This window comes from Strix aluco, chromosome 3 (genome assembly GCF_031877795.1).
Source record: "Strix aluco isolate bStrAlu1 chromosome 3, bStrAlu1.hap1, whole genome shotgun sequence".
NCBI lineage: Eukaryota > Metazoa > Chordata > Aves > Strigiformes > Strigidae > Strix > Strix aluco.
This window is the reverse complement of record NC_133933.1, coordinates 47,538,121-47,559,192: the sequence shown is the minus strand read 5'-3', so window position 1 is coordinate 47,559,192 and position 21,072 is coordinate 47,538,121. Positions and strand designations below refer to the sequence as shown.

At 37.9% G+C, this 21,072-nt stretch overlaps 1 protein-coding gene across 3 annotated transcripts in view; it reads left to right on the top strand.

Moving 5' to 3' along the window:
- ACTN2 (actinin alpha 2) overlaps positions 1-21,072 on the top strand; it is a 71,042-nt gene that overhangs the window by 21,948 nt on the left and 28,022 nt on the right. For all 3 annotated transcript variants that reach the window (XM_074818401.1, XM_074818402.1, XM_074818403.1), the window contains exons 2-7: positions 4,416-4,530; positions 5,839-5,958; positions 12,043-12,129; positions 13,186-13,273; positions 15,348-15,426; positions 18,882-18,963. In XM_074818401.1, the coding sequence (XP_074674502.1) occupies positions 4,416-4,530; positions 5,839-5,958; positions 12,043-12,129; positions 13,186-13,273; positions 15,348-15,426; positions 18,882-18,963 (571 nt within the window). The remainder of the gene's footprint in view (positions 1-4,415; positions 4,531-5,838; positions 5,959-12,042; positions 12,130-13,185; positions 13,274-15,347; positions 15,427-18,881; positions 18,964-21,072) is intronic.

Genomic DNA, 21,072 nt, shown 5'->3' with positions numbered 1-21,072 from the left:
TGATTGACAACTGATTAGGGATATCTCCTTTTTCTGCCCCTTGGCTGCATTTCTACCTGTCAAGGGCTTGTAAAATGAAGTGGCCTGTGTAAATTACCAGGTAAGGTGTTTTTTTTTTTTTCCTCAGGTACACACTTTGCCATCACAGATCTAAGAATCCAGATAATGGAGAATATGCTATTGGCAGTCTTCACAATAACACTAAGTGGGCATAGAACATAAACTGCACTTTCTTTTCTGGAGTTAGCTTTTCCAAAATAGACCTGTGACAGCAATAGACAATTAATAGTGCATTAAGAGAACATTTACTTGTGGGACTGCAGATTGTTTGGCTTCCTGCCCTGCATCCCCTCTTCTGTAGTCTCTCCTCTAAGGATGTCAGCAAAGTTTCTTTTGTAGTAACAACTTTGGAAAGAAGAAATTTTTATTTATTTATTTTTTAAATTTGTAGAGCCACCTCTGGTAAATAAATTCCAAAAAGAAATGTCTAGCTTTCTAGGCACTTATTTGTATCCTTCCTGGTATTCAGCTTGGTGCCTTCAGTCTTGTCTTGTTTCTCTGGGCAATCTGATACTCTGAAATGTGCTGTACAGCTCAGCAGAAAAAGGAATTTGCTTTGTCTAAGTCATTTAATAGCTTTTAAATCCTAGTGGATTAAAATTTGCAGGGTACTATATGCTGGCTGTATCTTGATCTCCAGGACTTAAACGTGCTTTGAATTGTTTCTTAATAACTATGAATAGAACTGTTAGTTAAAGCCAAAGCAGTGAGAACAAGTGGTATCGCAATAAGAATAGAAGGACGAGGGTTAAATAAAATGTGGATTGTGGAAACTGTTAAAATTTGCAAGTTTTGTAGTAGCTTTAATACAGTCACTTATGGATTGCATCACTGAAACATAGTAAACACTTCCTTAAGTAGCATTCTTATAGCCATGTTCAGTCCTAGGAAAATAAGCCAGTTCGGAAGGCACCAGGCTATGAAGCCATATGCCGAGAGTCTGCTGTAATGTACTGCAGCAACACTTTCCATGAGGCACAAAACAACTGTCATAAGTGGATAGCACCCTTTCATGACCTGGTGCACCAGTAAAACAGAAAGCTCTGAGAAACTGTAGTTTATATAAAAGACCTATATCTCTTATTCTAGATATAGAAGATAATCTAGACTGTCTAGATATGGATAGTCTAAATAAAGAATCCATGCACAGTAGAGTGCTTCAGCAGAACTTGTTATCTCATAAATGGAGGCTTTATAGGTAATTCCAAGTTTATCCTTCAGAATGCTACAATGTCAATGATAAACCCCCATACTACTGGAAAAAATCTTAAATAACCTACAGATATAAAAAGGCAGCCCATAAAACCAGCGATTGTCATCAAACTATTTATTGAAAACAGCTTGACTCAGCAGTAGTAGTGTCTTTTCCTTGTTTATACCATAGCAACACTGGCTGCTTAGTGTCTTCATAAAATGAACAAGATTGAGAAGAGGGTTTGTCTCTCAGCAAATTCAGTACCATAAAAATGTCTGTTTTGAAGAGAAACTCTTTAAATTATTTGAAAACATTGGGATCTTTGGCTAAAATTTATGTTTTGTGTCTATCAGTGCGGCATCCAGTAAGTTGAATCAGCTGTTCTAGAGGCCAAGTAGAAGACCACAGTGAGATTAGTGGTGGACAAAGTTCTAATTTGCTTTTATATATATATAAAATATATAGTCACACTTATATATGCATATATGAGCTAAGAAGTGCCAGGTTTCATTTATTCTTTAAGAAACTAAGTGAGAAGTAAGAATCAGATTGGTATTTTAAGACTGCTTGACTGTTGGGGTTGTTGTCGTTAAACTCTTAATTAAATGAAAAATGGGGAAAAATCATTTACTTGAGTGATACAAGGTCAGAACATTCACCATAAGTGTCTAAAAGAAGAGATGGAAATAACTGAGGTTTTCCCGAAATTCCTCTCAGAGTTTAGCATGGTGTGCTTGGAACAATTCTACAAACTGCAGTAGCATCTGCAGATAAGCACGTGTCCATCACTTAAACTTAATTCATGAAAGGCTCATTCATTTATTGGTTCAGCTTTCTAATATTTATTGCTAAATTGCCATGCAGAGTTTGTGTGCATTCACCCTTGAGTGCTTTCAGCTGTTTTTTCTGTATCACCGTAATGTTGTTCCTTCCAAGGATGTTTGTTATAATTTTTAGTATTTGCAAATGACTTAAGGTGGTGCTAAGCCTTTTTAGATACATATCACTAGAACAAGATACTGCTTGAGGCACACAAATTAGTCTTATAAACTAGATCCTAACCCTATAATGACACAAACCAAATACCATCCTAAGACTTCATCCTGTTGAGCCCTGGGGGTAGAGGTGCCTAGTATCTCTGTTGTGATGCTTGATACACTCTGGTCTTAGGTCTCCCATGAGCTCAGTAAAGCTAGTTACCTTAAAATGAGGAAAGTTTTACCTTCCTGAACGACTGCTTTTCAAGCTAACATCCCTCTATTAAAATAGATGTACTTGCAGAGAGGTTTCAGTTGCAGCCATACTTATCTCCATATGCACACAGAATGACTTTCTTGTGCCTCTACATGCAACTCATCCTCTGCAGGTCAACAGGACCCCTGCCCAGAACCACTTCCAATACTGTCTTCTCTCTCCTCATTTCTCTGGGTATGTAGAATTAGGGGTTTCACTGCACAGCTCTCCCATATCCATAGCACTTCTTGTTTCTTCCTTTCAATTGGATGGGAGAAGCTGATAAAACTAAAGTTTAGCAAGCTGCTCCTTGTCACTGTAGGAGCTCTAAGAAAAGAGCCCAGCAAGCTGCACATAAAATTCTTCACATAAATTGAGTCAAACCCAACAACAATCAAAATGGTATTCTTTAACAGAAAGTTGCATTTTAAAGAGTAGACCATTTCTGAAAATTCAATACATATCTTCTTAAGGTATGAAATCTGTCTCAAATTTACAAGATTCAGCTCCAGGGAAAGTGTTTGCCTTCATCTACTGGCCTTTCTTATTCTGTTTCTGAGATATCAGAAATTAAATACTCTAAAAAAAAAAAAAGGCAAGAAGAAAGAAGGCCAAAGGAAATTTCATATTGACAAGTGGGATTTAGGATAGATTTTATTTTTTAAGCTATTTACATTAAATGTTTTTAAAACTATGGTAATTTGAAATACCAAAAAAGGGGGATTTCAAATATCTGACAATTTTAAGTAGCTGAAGTCTAACTTAGCAAAATATATGGCCTTATCGTATACCTAGAGTTAAATACCTGGTGAAATACCTAGTAAATACAAACTTGCTTTATATATCTTAACAGACACTGAAAAGCAAGAAGAATTTGTCAGAAGGCTGAGAAGTAATGGATATTTGAAAACAGACTAATTTTAACTACTAGATTTTATAGTAGCCCATGTTTTGATTTCATTCATACAAAAGGTAATGTGCATATGACCTCTGTAGATCAATGGAGTTAGTTCTGCTTTTAATCTCGGTGGCTAAAAGCAGACTTGGTTATTCTCCATGGAGAGAGAAATGATTTGTGACCATTGCTTTTGTGGTTCCTTTTGTGACCATTTTTGCCCTGCAAACTTAAGTATCTCATTTGTGTGTTTCATGAAGTTGTGGTAGTTTTCTGGAAATTATGTAATACACTTTAAAAATAAAACCCTTGGTAAGGCAGGGCATATCTGCAGGGTCTGAATGTGAAGCCTCTGCGCTTGAATTATTGTAAACTTTCAAAGCCCGTTCTAATTGTCCATGTTTTCAAAAGGCATTCTGTTTCTCATTGTAGTTACAAGTAAGAGCAGATGCAGTTTTGCTGGTATCCATGCTGTATAAAGTCTCTCTTCAGTTACTTTATCCCAGAGAGTGTTCTCACAACTTCCTGCCATGTTACTTGTCCCTGGCATAGATCATCTGTATAAGAACTGTTTATCATGGCATGAATTCAGGTAGTAGAAATTTTTGCTTCTGTGCTTGGTATTGCCTACATTTTACTGTCACACAGCTTCCTTTGTAGAATATCAATCTTTCTTTTCAGGTAGAATGTATAACAGATAAATCCCAACATAATATTATGTGCTCATAAAATGTTAAATGTAGTAATAACTATTAGAGAAATTTTGCCTTTATATGTAGATCTTTTTTTGGGATGCATTTATGAGCAGAATCTAGCACAATATTGCTTCTAATCAAGCAATTCTTTGCATCTTCATGAACACTTGGGATGAGAATTTTGAACTCAGTGACGTGTATAAAATTAATGGGAGCTGGACATCCAGATTTCTAAGGCAGTAGTGAAAATCTCAGATGCAGTGTTTACTCAGATGGCTTAGCAGTCGTTTTGGAAAACGCCTTGTTGACATGTATTTTTTTTTAATTACCGTTACAGACGTTTACAGCCTGGTGCAATTCCCACCTCAGGAAAGCAGGCACGCAGATTGAGAACATTGAGGAGGACTTCAGAAACGGCCTCAAACTGATGCTGCTCTTGGAAGTTATCTCAGGTTGGCTAAAATAAAGTTTGCTGTGTATTTACAGCATGCTAACTGAAACATAACTGAAGAACTCTTAAAAGAACAAAAACTGTTAACAATTCCAAATAGTGAACACAAACTCTGAGTAAGCTGAAAAGTGAGAGATGAAACACACTGTAAAACAAAAGGGAGGAAAAAAACCTCTGATTTTTCCTTATCTCCAAAATCTTCTGTTTTTACTTATGTTCCAGGATATCACAGTGTATCAGGATATCACTGACATCACAGTGTTGTTGGACAAACCACAAACGTTGAGGACCTGGTCTTAGCCCCTAACAGTTAAAAAGCCTTTACACTTAGGTTACAAATTAGTTTTACTCCACTTTTATACTAAAAGTTTTGCTTTGCTTTTAATGACTTTATTGGATGGACCAATGCTTTCAAAAGTGAGTGCCTAAAGTAAAATTAGATCAATATTTAGCCACAAGTAAAAGGTCTCATTTTTCAGAAGAGTGGAACATCCAAGAACTCCTTTTGACTAATTAATGTAAACTCACTATGTCACTCATTTTATGTGTCATTCAGAGGGGCAGTCCCCAAGGTACGCTCAGAATGCCCCTGAATGGGAAGGTAGTAACTCAAATTACAGAGGTGAAAAAGGCCAATAAGATTTTTAAGATGTCTTTATGGAAAAGACAGTTTACATTTTGCTGGAGATTTTAGTGGGGAAAGAAGATCTCTTCTTCTTTCTCTTTGTGAAATGGAGAATCATATTTTCAGAAATTATTCTTCTTTGTGATCATTTGAAAAGATAAGTTCATTCAAACACATCAGCCTATGCTCTGAAATTAGCTGCTCTGCTGTACTGGATGAGGTTGTTAAAAGCCATTGTTCTTGGTCAGATATGGAAAGATGCTATGGCTAATCTGCTGGATAGAGTCCAGCCTCTCTTAGCAGCCAGGCAGGTAAGGATGATGAGCTCTGAGAACATCCTGCCTTCTTATTATTCAGCTACTCTAACACAGACAGTAGCAATGAACCAGAAGTTGAATAGCAGGAAGCACTCACATATACTCCAGATGTTTAGGGCAAACATAAAAATTTCACTCTGGTTTTACTGCTATATCAGAAAGATCTAAACCAGATGTTTCAACATTCGAATTTTCTCTTCAGGGTTTTGTTCAAAACCATTTGACATTCTTTCAGAAAAATACCTGTTAAAATAACTGCTAACTTTTAGACAGTGTTCAAGGCACATTCACTCTTGAGTTCTAATCACTTGTGTGACTGTAGCCAGGTGTATGTAACAATAAACACATGAAATTTGTTATTCTGCAGGGGAAAGACTACCGAAACCAGACAGAGGGAAGATGCGCTTCCATAAAATTGCTAATGTCAACAAAGCTCTGGATTATATCGCCAGCAAAGGAGTGAAACTTGTGTCAATTGGTGCAGAAGGTATGTGACAGAGCTTGACAATGCACCTTATATAGGTCCTAAGCATTCACATTGCAAAGAAGTCTTGGCCAAATTGCACGGGCTGTTCTCCATATATGGATGCCTGAAAAATCCCTTAATATTGATTGCTGAACTATATCTGTGAAAGGACAAGAGGCGGAAATTTGTGGACACTGGAGAGAGATAGGGCTATAAATGGGCTCTAAGATTAGTTTATCTTCAAGATTAAATGATTTATTTGTCTGTGTTTCAGGGGGTGTTCAGGTAATGATGCCTTCTTTCAGAGCATTATGTTTTTCTTACACATTACTAAAAATAAGGAACTTCTTTAGAAATCAGGTTGGATTCTAGGGCGTGCTTTATCCAATCTGGGATCTTTTTTTATCTTTGGGAAATATTATTCAGACAAGACAAAGGCAGACATCACTGTCAGGTGGCTGGGACCTATTCCCATTTTATTATGAGACTGACTGTGAATGGCAGCTGTGTTTCTAAAATTCAGATGTAGAGTTAAGGGAGTGATCAAAAGAAATTATGGTAGCTGGAGAGAGACTAAACATATGAAGAAAGTGAGGTGGGATGTTATTTACTGAAGTTATTACTTAGTTATTGTTCTGTTGTTCAGGTGGTTAAATAAAAACACGCAGCTGGCTAGCTAAATGCTGGTAGATGTAAACTCTGAGCAAAAGTAGGCAGGCTCTCACTGAAAGTGAACCTATGCCTACTATGAGATCAATGAATTATTTAAGAAGGACAAAGGTCTGTGTAGAAGTAGCTGCTCCATGGAGATATTTGCATAATGCTTTGCATAGCCATTACCATAAAGGAGTGATGTGGCTGGCATGATATCCAACTACTTTTGATTCCATAGCCTCAGTGATGTGCTGTGCATTCTGGGGGCAGCCTCTAACATGTCCTTAGAGGAGAAGTCTGTCTGTAACCTCAGTATCATGGTGAGAAGCACTAGCTATATTCTATTCATATTGCTAGGCCTTTTTAGATTGATTTATGAGCCTTCTCTTCCTGTCTTCTGATTTCTCCAGGCTTATGTATGTCCTTATTCTGGCTTCCAAATCTTGATCTCGGGGAGCTTACTGCAATTGGGGCTGGAGCAGGAAGATTCCATAGGTAGGATAGGAGCATCTGTAGAAGTAGTGGAGAGATCTATCAGCGTTCATTGATTCCACCATGGTTTGATCTAGCCTGCTTGGTTCCTCAAGTATTGTCCACCAAGTGTGTTCAGTTTCTACATCTGGAACTCCAAAATCCCAAGAAATTAGTGTTTTCTGGGCAGAGCATTTGTTTGAACTCACCCTTTATTCATTTGAGACTGAACTGCGTGGGCCATCTGAGTCCAAATCCATGCCATCTATCTTTAGGCACATAAGCGACCTTTTTTGGGGGAATATATCATCAGTGGGGAGAAATGGGCAATTCTCAAAGGCACTTCAGATCTCAGAAGAGCTCTACATTTCAGGGATGCCTGTCTCCCTCCATCAGTTGTACAGGCAGTCAGCTGGGCCCTTTTCTCAATTAAATGAAGTGGGATGGAAAAATATGCCACTGCCCTAAACCTCTCCAGTTAAGCTTATTCTGAGAGCAACATGGCATTGAACGGACAGCAGAGGGTACTGAAGAGGCAATTTATGTGTGGAAATGAAAATTAAGAATACAGAAGCCTGTTTGATAGACGATGCAGAAATACTGAGAGTACAGAGCGTGGAGCAAATGAATGGTAGTTTCTGTCATGTCATGCTGACACTCTGAAGCTTCCTGACCAAAACCAAGAGTGTAGCAAATGGAGTATCTTGTGGGACAGAGTGGTCATTCTCTCTGATCACAGTTTGCACAATGTACTAATGTTTTCACACCTAGGTTCTTCAAGCAAGGCTGGAGTATTTAAACTGAGATACATCAGCTCATTCTGCTCCTGTAAGGAGCAGACCAGCCCTATGCACTCCTGTCTCCCTCATTTTACCCTGTTTATTGCTGCTTATTACTTCCAGGGTGCTCAGACTAGAGAGCAGTGCTTGAGCACTTTCTATATCACCTGAAGGCACAGCATCTGGAATAGCTCACATCAGCCATTAAAACCACTTAAACTAATCCTACTGTTCTCCTTGGCAGTGACTGGCATGAATTTAGATGCTCTGTTGATAATAGGTAATTCCCTCTGGGAAGGAGGCAGGAACAAGAGGCAGTAACCTCTTCCAGCTTCTCAGCCAGTTGCTGCAAGGTGATGTCTGTCCATGCACTCAGTATTTCTTCCTGCGTGTAACAGCAGGCCATAGTTTGTAAGCCAGGAGATTAAGGTGTGCTGCAGGCTTTTATTTCCTGCTTCTGGAATTCTCAATCTGTAAAACAGAGAGGTTAGAAGCAAGAATACATTCATTAGCATTAAAAAAACCCATTTTAAATTCTTGGATAGAAGCACAGGAGAAAAATCCACTGCCACTATCATAGTTTAGATGCAGAGAGGAACCTGTCATTGTAAGACATTGCACTATGTCAAGTATGGCTACTAACACACATTAGATTACATCCATGTGGGCAGGAGCAGATAGATTCGTGTGTCTTCCACTCCTACTCTAAACAGACTGAACACAAAGCCAGCTCAGGCCCAGACGTGCTTAGTGCTCTGTTAAGTTTACCACATCCCCTTTACTAAATTTGTTATCTAAGGCACAGTGCCGTGCTGATGCAGCAATGCAGTATCGCATCTGACTGGGTATAGTTTCACAGTGTGGGACCTCTGGCACCAGTACGTGCTATGCCCCCTTGTCCTGCATACTTGCTCCCACACTTCACAGCCCTACCCTATCACTTGGGCTGACAACTGTTCCTGTAGCTATGCTGGAGTCTGGATCAGCAATCTGATCTGGTTTTAAAACACACTTCACCTCTTTTTTTTTTTTTTTTGTTGCCTTTTTCAGCATTATTGACTGGGCAGTCATTGTAGTATGAAGATGGAATGAATGCCAGCAAGGAGGCAGAGCACAGACTTCTTACGCTTGTATTGTTATCAAAGTCCTTAACCCCTTAACTCACTGCCCCTATGTGTGAGCATGGGGTATATGGGCTTGTCTGCACCCATCTGTTTTAGCATTCTCTGAGTTACATGGATGCTTGGAATACTTTTTAATTTCCAAACATGAAAGTTTTGTATCTAAATCTGCTGAGGATCATGTTTTATTATCTGACATGGTGAGTGGTAAAGATCATGTAGGCCTGATGTGACAAACTGGCATTTAAAATGGGGCCTCAAAATGAAGATTAAACTGCGATTCCTGTGGGACATCAGCACAAAGTTCAATTTAGTATATTTAAGGGGCCAGGGATATTCTTTAAAGCCATCATTACTTTTCTGAGGCTGACTTGGGCTGTCTGTGGAGCAGAAAGAGAGAGGTGATCACCTTTAACTGTGATGCTGAGTAGAAGCCAAATTTAGCTACTCTGATCTGCCCTGTGGAAGACTCTTTCTCTCCATTGGTGATGAAATGAGTCTAGGGAGTTGAGAAGCTAAAGCAAAAGCTGTGAAAGTATGAAAGTAGTCCTTATGAGCCATTCACGGTCTGGGAGTTAGAAGTTTTCCCTTAAGTTTTAAAAAAGTGCAATAACTCCATTTGCAAGGTAATTGCATCTTGAATGAAAGGAACTAAGATACAGAGACCCGCAAAAGATAAGTATCCTGTTACTAGGAAACAGTTCTGTATTGCTTTTCTGGGAAGCCGGAAAAATATTAAAGACCAAATGATCTGTGAATCTGCTACAAGAAGGTTAGGATAAAAAATAAATAAATAAAGCCGAAGCAGAATAAAAAAACCAAACTAAAACCTTTGAGAACTTGCCACACTGCTTTGCTTAGCTTTTTTTCTAGGCAGTTTTTATTATTTCCCTTTCCCTTTCTCTTCTTTTCTGTCCTCATAGGTCAGCAAGACCTTTTTCTCCAGAAAGTTGTAGCTTTGTATATACGAGGTGTAGGAACTATATTCCTCCCAGAGCAAACAGGCAGTGTGAAGAAAATAATGAATTCTTCTATTGACCTGTAGAGGAAAATGCTAGGAATGAATCAGTATTTTTTTCATCACTGATACTTTTCAACATTTAGCACCTTTGTTTTTCTTCTGTTTAGGTATTTTTCCTTGTCTTTTATACATGTCTTTTTTGTGGTTTATGCTAGCAGTAGATAATGAGAAGCGAAAGCTGGCAAATTGCTTGAAAATTCTCCTGAGGCACAACACAGAAAATTCCCTCTCTTGCTCTTTCATTCTGTGTGTACATACGACTATGTAGATCAAAACAACGACGTAGTGATTATGCGAATCCATGAATTGATTGCCCAACAATCAGCAAGGCCTCCTGAGTATTGAAATTCATTTATTTTACATTTGAAGAAAGACTTTTTTACTGTATATACATATCAGACATCTGATCAAAATACAATTAAATACTTGACCAAGGAGGAGGGAGGAGAGAGAATTAGCTACATACCCTAATTGCCATTTGGTCTTTTTGGCTGGAAGAGTTTAGTTTTGAGATTTGAGAGACTTGAGGTCTTTCAGGGCCAATAAGACAGTAATAATGCATGAAAGGCAGGCAAAGTGAGGTAAGAGTCTGGAAAGTTAGTGTAGAACCCAAAGGGGAAAGCGGAAAAATAGCCATTCATGTATAAACTTGGATTGTCACACTATCAAAGTAGTATAGACTAGTGATGGGTGACATATCTTCTACCACATTTGTTAATTCATAGATTCAAATGACAGCTTGTCACATACTAATGCAATTTACCATGTATCTCAAGTCTCGAAGCTGGCAGCTGCTTTCTTCTGTAAAAGTTGCCCCTGTATTCAGGCAACTTTTAAGTAGCGGAGTGAGTGCATTTTCTGCTGGCACCTCTAGTGGCATTTGACATTAAATTGAGGAAATTCCTCTTGCTGCAGGTTCCTCCCGCTCCTTCCCTAGAACAACAGTGGGCCCCCAGGCAGCCACAGCTGCTCCACTCTTTGAGAAAGGCTGGCAGTGACTTTCAAGTAGGGGAGCAGCTGGTGCCTTCCCTGCTCCACTGCTCTTTTGGTGTGAGGTGACTGGAAAGGGAGTCTGCAGTTCCTCTTCTCCCCTTCCAGTGCTGGACCCTCCTTATAGTCTCACTATGTTCTTCTGAGTCTCTTGCCATACTTTTTGGGTTGATTTAACATATCACCGCACTTAAGTGGTCTGGCAGTACATTCTTTGGTGTTGAGAAATTTAAGTGGTATCACCGTTCATATTACAATGCAGAACCACTGGATTCTGACCTGGCTTGTGGAAGGGACTCCCATGTATGTGTTGGAGAAAGGCCCTTCCTAGCGCCCTGTGTTGTAGGTAGACTCAAGCAGTCTTGAAACAATTGAAACCCCAAAGGTAAAAAATCTCATTTTATACTAAAGATGCATAAATGTGCATAGGCATCAGAGGTGTAAGACATTAAAACCTTGTGGCCATGTTTCTGAACTGCTTGGCAGGGAGCTACGTAGCTTAGTCTCAGGAGGTTGCTGTGTCTCCTGAGCTGTTCTTCATCCAGCTGGTCTGTGCTGGAACTATAGGTAAAACTCTGAGAAAGGTCTAAATAGTATAGAAGAATTTCTGAGTACCATTTTATTAAAAAATAATACTGTTAATGTTCTGTAGTTTCTTAAAATTTGGGGTAAGATCATATTTTTTTCAGTTCCCTTGTATTTGAAAACAGTAAGGCTGATATTATTCAAATTGTAAATAAGTATTTCCCCTCAGGCTCCATCTAAAGAAATCAGCCTAAAAGGTGAAGATTTGAGACAGTTACAAGTACCTGGAGAGAAGCCTTTTAGCATGGAAGGGCTGAAGTGACCTTAACCTCAGTAATATTCAGTCCTACTGCCAGGGTAGCACAAGAGTGAGTTTGTTAAAAAATGAACCCAGATGAACTCTGTGTAAATAAAGAATTATGGGAGAAATGTATCAAATTTATTACACACAATGTATTATTTATAGAAATATTTTATTAAAATAAGACAAAATGGCAAACACATTCTAAATACTAACTACTGCTGTCTGGTTTTTCCACCTTAGAAATCGTTGACGGCAATGTGAAAATGACGCTGGGTATGATCTGGACTATCATCCTTCGCTTTGCTATTCAGGATATTTCAGTGGAAGGTAATAATAACACAACTATGTTAAATAATTAAGCAATTCATTTAAAGACATTTTTAAATGAATGTTCGCAAGTGAGATAAGTGTTTTAAAAACGAATTATTTTTTCACAGAAAATGATACTGCAAGTTCCCTACCTAGTGACAAAATCGATTCCTGGAGGAAAAAAGTAGTTGCTCTCCTTATCCTGACAGAGACCTTGACCTAGCTTTCTAAATATGTGTCTCAGTTATAGAGATAGAAACATCCTTGTGTTTCTGAGCTTCGGTGGCCTGAAACTCTGCTGTACCCTGTGGTCCTATTTCCAACATACTTTTTTAGTCCTGTCCATTTCTCACATTCTTTGCACATATTATCTGATTATATCACTCTTCTTTCTATTGCTTTTTCCCCCCACTGCTTGAGAAGTTTTTTTTCTTAACTTTCCCCTGGTAACTGGCTCCAAAAAGTATGTTGTAGTTACAATACTCTTTAAATCAAGTCTATGCTCTGAAAAGTCTAGAATTCTAGAAACTAATCTCAATTTTCAACAGAAGTAGAGTCCATTCAAGCTCTGCATGGTGTCCTGCCCATAATCTGTGGGACGTGAAATATGGACCTAATGGTCTATTTGACCTTTTCTGTCCTTTACTTATGCATTCAGATGCCCATAGGGTTCAGATAATTAAGGTATTTTTTCAGCACTTATACCTCCCCATAAGCAAACGGACTGAGACTACAAGCATATTTCATGTAGGCACCATTGTAGATCCATTATTTTTGTATTGGTTATTTTTCTCCAAATATACATTCTGCTGTCCAACCAATATAGTTTCTTGAACTTCTAATATACCAGTATTATTGTGTGGGCTGAGACTCTAGTCTGAGTTGTTCCAGTTGAGCTGAACTCTGTATCCTAATGGAGCTTCATTAATCCATATGTATGAGTATATTTTAAGATTAAATGTTGGCTTATGCCAACCAGTTTCAGGTGGCTGACCACATTTAAGATGACAAGAAATTAATTACTGGAGCACTTCTTACATTTTTCCTTTTTTTACTCCCTGGTGTCTTTTACAGAGACCTCTGCCAAAGAAGGGCTGCTGCTGTGGTGTCAAAGAAAAACTGCTCCTTACAGAAATGTGAACATTCAGAACTTCCATCTTAGGTAAACTTCCATTATTTCAAGGGGTAGAAGCAGTCTAAAATATTTTAGGTCAATTTTTTCCCACCGTTGTGCAGGTATATATTTGACAGAATTTCACTCTTCACTGTTAACTAGACTTTTTTCAAATTCTCATGCTCTGTCTTCAGAGTCTTATTTTGGTTATCCTTTGGCATTATTTACCATGGCTTCCATAGTTACTATTTAAAAGAAAAAAATCCCTACTATATACAGAATGACCATATTATTTTATTAGAGGTTCTCGGTATATGGGAATATCTGAGTACTGCAGCACAGTGACTTGTCAAATGACTGCTTTCAAGTGAGAGCCACTGTAGGTATAGACTGTTCTTGGCAAAAATACCAATGTGTTGAGTATGCAAATATCTCATTATGATGAATCAATCTTTACTGTTTTGTAACCTAGCTATAAATAAGGAGCCAAAATGCACTCAGTACACAACAGCAGCACTTCAGACACGTTTGTTTACAGAATCAGGTTCATTGCCTAAGTTGGAAAATTTAGTGAAGGTCCAGCCTTGTGGTTCTGTGTTTTCATTAAGAGCTAGAAAGGGAGTTCCAGGCCCTGTGCCGGCTGCCTGGTTTGGGGATTTCACTGGGCTAGTTCCTGTAGCTCTGCCGGTGACACACCTCATTAAACTACATGACTTGCCATTTGCACTGTTTAACCCTGTGATTTTGCCTTCCCTGATACCCTTATAGTACTTACAACAAGAGCTCTGTATGACAGTGTTTAGCTGTTTTGAATTAATTTTTAATGTGCAGCACCTAAAGAACACGTAGTGATAGGGAAGATATGGTTCACACATGCATCCACAGATAAAAAGAATTTGTCTGATTTACAGTCCCTGTATTACCTTTAAGAGACCTGAAATTAGTTACCTGTTATTTTCCTTGAATATATAGAGGTATATATCAGTAGAACTTTATATGGATGCAGGGTATACTGTGAATTGCAGTATCAGAATCTTAGTGTGCATACATATATATGCTGGTCTGATACGTGGTATGGGGAAAACATCTTGAATGGAAGTACCTTGATTAATGTTTGGGTTATTTGGCTCTTTACAGAACTACTTTACAATGGTCTGTCTGGTCCATTTTAGCCTATACCTTTTGGAAAAAACATTTCTGTTAATTTTGTGCTCATTTTGATTCAGTTTTACCTTCTGGATGATTTTATATTACACAGTGTATGTATATTCTCCTTAATTGTATTACATTTTTATCAGAGATGGTTCTGTTATTTGAAGGATCTACCCAGACATCTCAGTGACAGGGTTTCTAACAGTCTTAACATGTTTAGTATCACACAATTACTGCACAGGATAAGACCTCAAACCCACAGTCCCAGTGATTGCATAAAGTGTTTACATAAAATATCTTTCAGAATACTTGCTTCTTGCTGAAAGGAACCTCTCATAATCTTTCCAAATAGATGTTATTTGAAGCTCCATTCATTGCTTATTCTTCCCTTGAAAGGTAGTGGGCCTGAAGTTACACTGAAGTGTAAGAGTTCAGATCGAAGCTGTCATATGTGTGAAGTGTTTTAAGTAAACTAAGCTGATTTATGACTTCTTACTTCTGTGAGCACAACATGGTTGTGCCATTAAAATTGTCTGAAATAACTGACACAGTAAAAGCCAATTGCTTCGACAAATTCAAGTAATTGCGGGTTTGCTTTTTTATTGTTTTGCAAACATACTGTAAGTGTAATAGGAGATTATGCACTTTCATTGATGAATGTGTACTCTGAGCTATGCTGGACCACTGCACAAGTTAAGCAACTGAAATCAGGGACTGTGGCACATAACGTACACTGCCTAGAGAGTATTATGGAGTCCTTAACTGTGTATGGACTGCAGAGTACGACATGTACTACAGGAAAAAGAGTACAGTAACAGAAAAGCTCAGAGGGATGAGAGTTGACAGAACATAAGTGTCAGGATTTGACAGGAGAGTTCCTGCTTGATTTTAAGCCTTGAGCAAGGATCAAACTGTGAAATGCCATGACTTTATTAACTAATTTTTTTCCATTCTATTTTTTGTTGTAAAGCTGGAAAGATGGCCTTGGATTATGTGCACTTATCCACAGACACCGACCTGATCTTATTGACTACTCCAAGCTAAATAAGGTCATCAGTCTGGGTGGTACAGCATGCTGTTCTGCAGTGATTTGGCTCACTTCTGGTTTGCTTAGCGTGTTTTCTAAAAGACAAGCTGAGGAGTGCATACTAATTCCATCTGGCTTTCTAAGCTCCCTCCAAAAAAAACAGCAACATGGAGGAAAGGACCTCACAACTGTACTGTGTCCTTCTTTCCTTCCCATTACAATGACTTCAGTGTTTAATTGCAAATAATCTGGTCCTCAGCTGCCAGGCAGCTGCTGAAGTCTTTTACGCTGACCAATACAGATGTTAGATCAAATACATTGGAATTCTCCATTCACCACTGATAGTATTGTACAGTCCATCCTGTTTTGTATCTGGTGTAAGTGACTGTAGATTGTAGAGCAGTAAACAATGAGATGAGGATTAATCCTAAAATTCATAGAACAAACACTACCCTTGGTAATCAGGAGTACACAATAAATTACTAGTCTTACATAGAAAATATTCACCAATCCTTAGGTTATACTTCTACCTACACTTGCAGACAAGTGGAAACAAAACTGTTATCCTAACTTCCTTGGGTAGTACCTCATGGGGATTACGAAACTATTTTATCTACCATGTGCTACTCATGCTAAAATGCATGTTTTCTAAAAGATACCAGCCACTTCGGTTTAAGAGGAGGAGTGAGGAGCATGTAATAATGTCAGAATTTCTGGGTATCATTACTGAAGAATAAAACCTAGAAAGAAAGTGGAATGTTGTTGTTTCACGTTAGCTCTCAATACATATGTACCATTTTCTGCTCTCTGGAATGAATGCATCTTGAGGTGTCATGTAAACACCAGTAAAATAGAAAACTTAATCATGGTTTTAATTTGTTGAGTGCAACTTTTCATTGATGAGAGAGACTGGTAAATTGTAGACTTTTTTTATTGCATGCCCTTCCATTGCAAATTGATTTTACTAGTGGAATCAACTGTTATCGGAAAGCTTTTGATGAGGGAAAAAAATAAATGAATGAAATGCAATTATTTGGAAAATTAGTCTACTTTATATATATGTTAAATTTATGCTGGGGTCCCCAAGATGTGCGGTGATGAAAATTAAATTACCTTATTCCTAAACACGTAAGATTTTAACTTAGGCAGTTGTTAAGACAACTGCAGATCTGAACCAAAGGGCAAAATAATAGCCATCAACACCAGCTTGTTGTCTAATTCTATATGCAACCTTTTCTATGGATAAACAGAGTCACGGAATGACTAAGACACCTGTCTCTGTGTACATGTGCTTAAGCATGGCACAAACAGAAGTTCGTTTGATTGAGTTTGTGCTTTGAAAAGTGGTACACAGTACTAAAAAACTTCACAGTGTAACTATCCTATATATGAATGCTGAGAAAAGGGAATAGAACATAAGCAGATCTGCTTCAGCATTACTATTTCCCTCTTAGATGTTTCCAAAATAAGAACAGGTCAGGTTTCAAACTGAGGCTGAGCTGTGGCACGTAAAGCACATGCAGAAAAATCCTAAAATAGATCTTGGTTTTCTGACCTGTCTGTGTTTGATTGACTGCTCATTTTGGTTACATTAACAGCTGTCTTGGTGTCTTGTTTCTTGGTTTCTTATCTCTGCATGCTGCCTTTTCCTTTTCTCACCAATGCGTTTTGTGTGAACTTGTAGCTGGAAAGATGGCCTTGCTTTCAGCGCCCTTATCCATAGACACAGGCCTGATCTTCTTGACTATAACAAGTTAGATGAGGTATTTCTTTAGCTGTATCAGAGATTTTTAGTTACTATGGCTTGTAGTTTTGTTTAAAAGGATGAGTGATGGAGATCCCCTCCAATTACTCAGAAGTTGCTGTGATTTTAAACAAATCCTTTACCAGTGGAGCACTATTTACTCGTGGACTTAGTACCAAGCACACAAATAGGAGGCGCTCATCACTCATCCATAAGCAAACTGTTTTAACCTAGTCAATAGGTCTCACTTAGACTTAGTGTATTTTTGTCCCATTTAATTTCACTAAGAGTTTTTGTATACACATTTAGTAAATGTTGTATTACACGTGATGTCTTGCGTAATAGCAAAAATAAGTTCATGGGTTTTAAATATTGTCCACCTTTTAAGTTCCCCTTAATGTCAATGATGCACAAAACTGCTAAATGATGATTGAATAAGAACTTATGATTAGACACTTTGTATTCTATTATACCCAAATTGTTGGGTTTTGAAATGTAAACTCTTCTTCATATCACATTTTATTGAACGTGCATCTTTTAAAGGAAAGGCTACCTAGTATGATATGTTTATAGAAAGACATGTCATGAGCATTACTACTTATAATACGTGGCATATGGATGTGCATGAGGAACAGACTTCTGTGTAACTTAAATAATTGTTGTGATTCCATAGTAAGTAATCTTACTAAGTTCATTTCAAAATAACAAAAGAAGCATTGAGACTAGGACCCTTTATAGGGTATGTTTGTATTCAAATGGAAGCCCTCGAAATTCCTTACAGAAAATTTGTTAACATTTTTTCAGCATCCTCCAGCATCTCTAACTTGGCTCTTCTGTGTCCTATTTTCCCAACCTCTCTCTGTAGACATTGGCATTGTTCAAAGTAGCTATGATCATTTAGCAGTTTGTGAATACGTGAAAATAATAATAGCATTAATGGCATGAACTGCCATTTCACATAGGGTGTTTTTTCTTCAAGCTGATACAAGAAGTCTTCCTTAAAAGCAGTCCTAATCTGACACACTCTTCTGTTGTCAGCAATAGCTGTCTGTAGCATAAGACATGAAATGTGTGCTGGTTATCTGAACTGTGCTCACTGTTTCCTTTCTCTTTCCTTCAAAAACCAATAAAAATAATCTAAAAAACAGAGGAAGCTCTTGAATTTCCATGGCTCTCAAATTCAATTTATAGAGGCATTACAAATTTGTCTGCCCGAGCCAAAACTGGGAACTTTCGCTCCATCTGGAGAACTGTTCTGTTTGTGCTTGCTTCTTCTCATGCATGCACCTGACCAACAGAGAACTCAGTAGAATTCATATCACTATAATATAATGTATAGTAGGTATAAAAACATGCAGAACTAACTCTGCGATGAACAGTCTAGTATAGCCTACTGGACCAGCGGCCTTGACTGTATGTATTACTACTGTACTTCATTCAGAATTAGCTGAGAATTATGAGTGTACACTGCATATGTTATCTATGTTCCCCTCCAGAATATATTTGCAGCAGAGTTCTAGTGGTACATAACAGCTTATTACTGTTTTCTTTTGAAAGTATAGCAGTAGGTAGACCAAAAGTTCATATACCTAGACTCTGCTTTTTGAAGAACAATAGTTTTGACTCCAATTTACAGTTTGGAAAAACAGAATAAGTTTTAGTGTACCTACTGTAGTCTTGCTTCAAGGAAAAATTTCTATCTTTGACTAGTTGTATTTTCTTCTTTAATGCAGGATGACCCCATAGGAAATATCAACCTTGCCATGGAAATTGCTGAAAAGCATTTGGATATCCCTAAGATGTTGGATGCAGAAGGTAAGAGTTATATCTTACGGAAGTCTGTGTTACTCACAAGCAGGAGACAGTAAAACTAATTTTGTTGTGTAGGTAGCAAATTTTCAACATTCCTTCCACGTGAATCATATGGAGCAACCTGCTTTGTTTTCAAACAATGTTTTCCTTCTCATTCCCCATACATTGGATAATTTCACTCCCTTTTGGCTGCATTCCTTATTGTTTGTTATTGTTTGTATTTATTATAGTACTTTGGGCCCTAACCTCAACACATGGCCCCACTGTGGTAAATGAGGTAAAATGCAGGATCAAAAGATAATCCTTGCCTTTAAGAAATTAAAATCTAAGTCTAATAAAGGGAAATACAACTATTAGCAGCTTAAAGCATATTCACTTTTTTAAATGTTTAAGTTAGAGGGCCAGAAATAGAAATAGAAGTACAGAACTTTCAAAATACACTAACAGCATGCCTCCTATGAAAGAGAGCTAGGTTGAGGGAAGCACTTTTTTGGTTTGTTTTAATTGTAAACCTTTTGCAGTGATAGTTTTAATAAACAGTTTTAATAAACAGTTTTCATGTTTGGTTTCTCCTATAATCTTTAGAGTTTGTTGACAAATAACAAGGAACTATTTATTCAAGTTTCCTGAATTTCTTCAAGATAACCAAACTTTGTACTCCAGGCAAAAAATGGTGCCAAAATACTGGAATTTGCCTACACTAGTTCAGAGCATTCTTTTCCAAGTATGCAGACTCTGCTCTGGTGGCTTGTCAGTAGAGCAGTGATAACACAGGAATTATCCAGAGCACTCAAACTCACTGTGTCTGCTGCCCTTGAAATCTTGGGTAGGAAAGTTAGGCCAATACGGGATGATGTGGAAAATCCAGGTTGTAACCTCTTCATTGAAGAGGCTTCTTGGTTTCATCTTCGTGCTCCAAAACGAATTGTTTTCATTTTTTGAATTGTAATTCCCCTTTCAAGCACCACTTAAATTATTTTACTCCAAAATACTGTGCAAGGAATAAACAGTGCTACCTCCTTACCATTGAACACTTCCTACTGTCATTCTCCTGTCCTAATTTTTTCTCTTCACATACAATATAAGAAACATTTTTCTTTTCTGACCAGATTTTCTGCACATTCTAACCCTTATCTTACTATTCTCCTTCTTCGCAGGGGAGAGGGAAATGAAATCATGCTTCTTCTAACACCCTCTAAGTATTCACCATCACTTTTTTCTCTCTTCCACTGTGTTCTCAGTGGAAACTTTGCAAAGTTTTGTTCACAACTATGTGAAGTAGATGCAAAATTAGTAAATATATTGGTCCTGAACTTAGAAATCTCACTGTTAATATTAGAAATTGTCACCTCATTCCCAGGTCTTTTCACACCAATATCTTCCCACTCCTTATACTGGCAGGAATCCTTGCAGCTTCCACTAGCATCATTCATCACTCAGCCATAATTGGTGTAAACCCACATTTTTCTGACTTTCTCTGTTAAGTATTGCAAAGGTCCATTTTAACCCATGTACCCATACCTTGATTGCACTCGCTCTATACTTTTACTCTTTTCTGCTGTAACAGGGACAAAGTTATCAGCCAGACAAGCCAAACTCTTTTGTGATTTAAGCTATTAACTAAAAAGACAGACTTGCAAAACTGTTTCTCTCCAAGCTTTTTTTAGTACAAAATATACTTCTGGACTGCAGGAGTTCTACAGGTTTCCAATATATGTCAATACCCTGTCAGTCACAGGGACCCTGTGCTAATATACACTGTACTCACTCCTATTTTGTGACTGTCAGTGGCTGTGTTTAACTCTGGAATAATTCTAGTGATTTAGATGAAGTTGCTTTGGAGCAGCAGTCAAGCTGAACCCAGTAGATCTTCCAGCCATGCCATCTGCTTGGAAGTTTCCACAAACCAGAAGGTAGCAATACCCTTCCATACAGTCACAACCTTCAGATATTTTGCTGTTTCAGGGAGAATGATATCTTTTCCATTTACTGATTCCTAAAGCTCAGGTAGCGTTGCACAGCTATCAGTAAACAGAAGCAGCCTGGATAATGGTGTATTTATTTTGAATCCTTACAGCACTGAGGTGACATCATCAGCATAATCTGATGGAA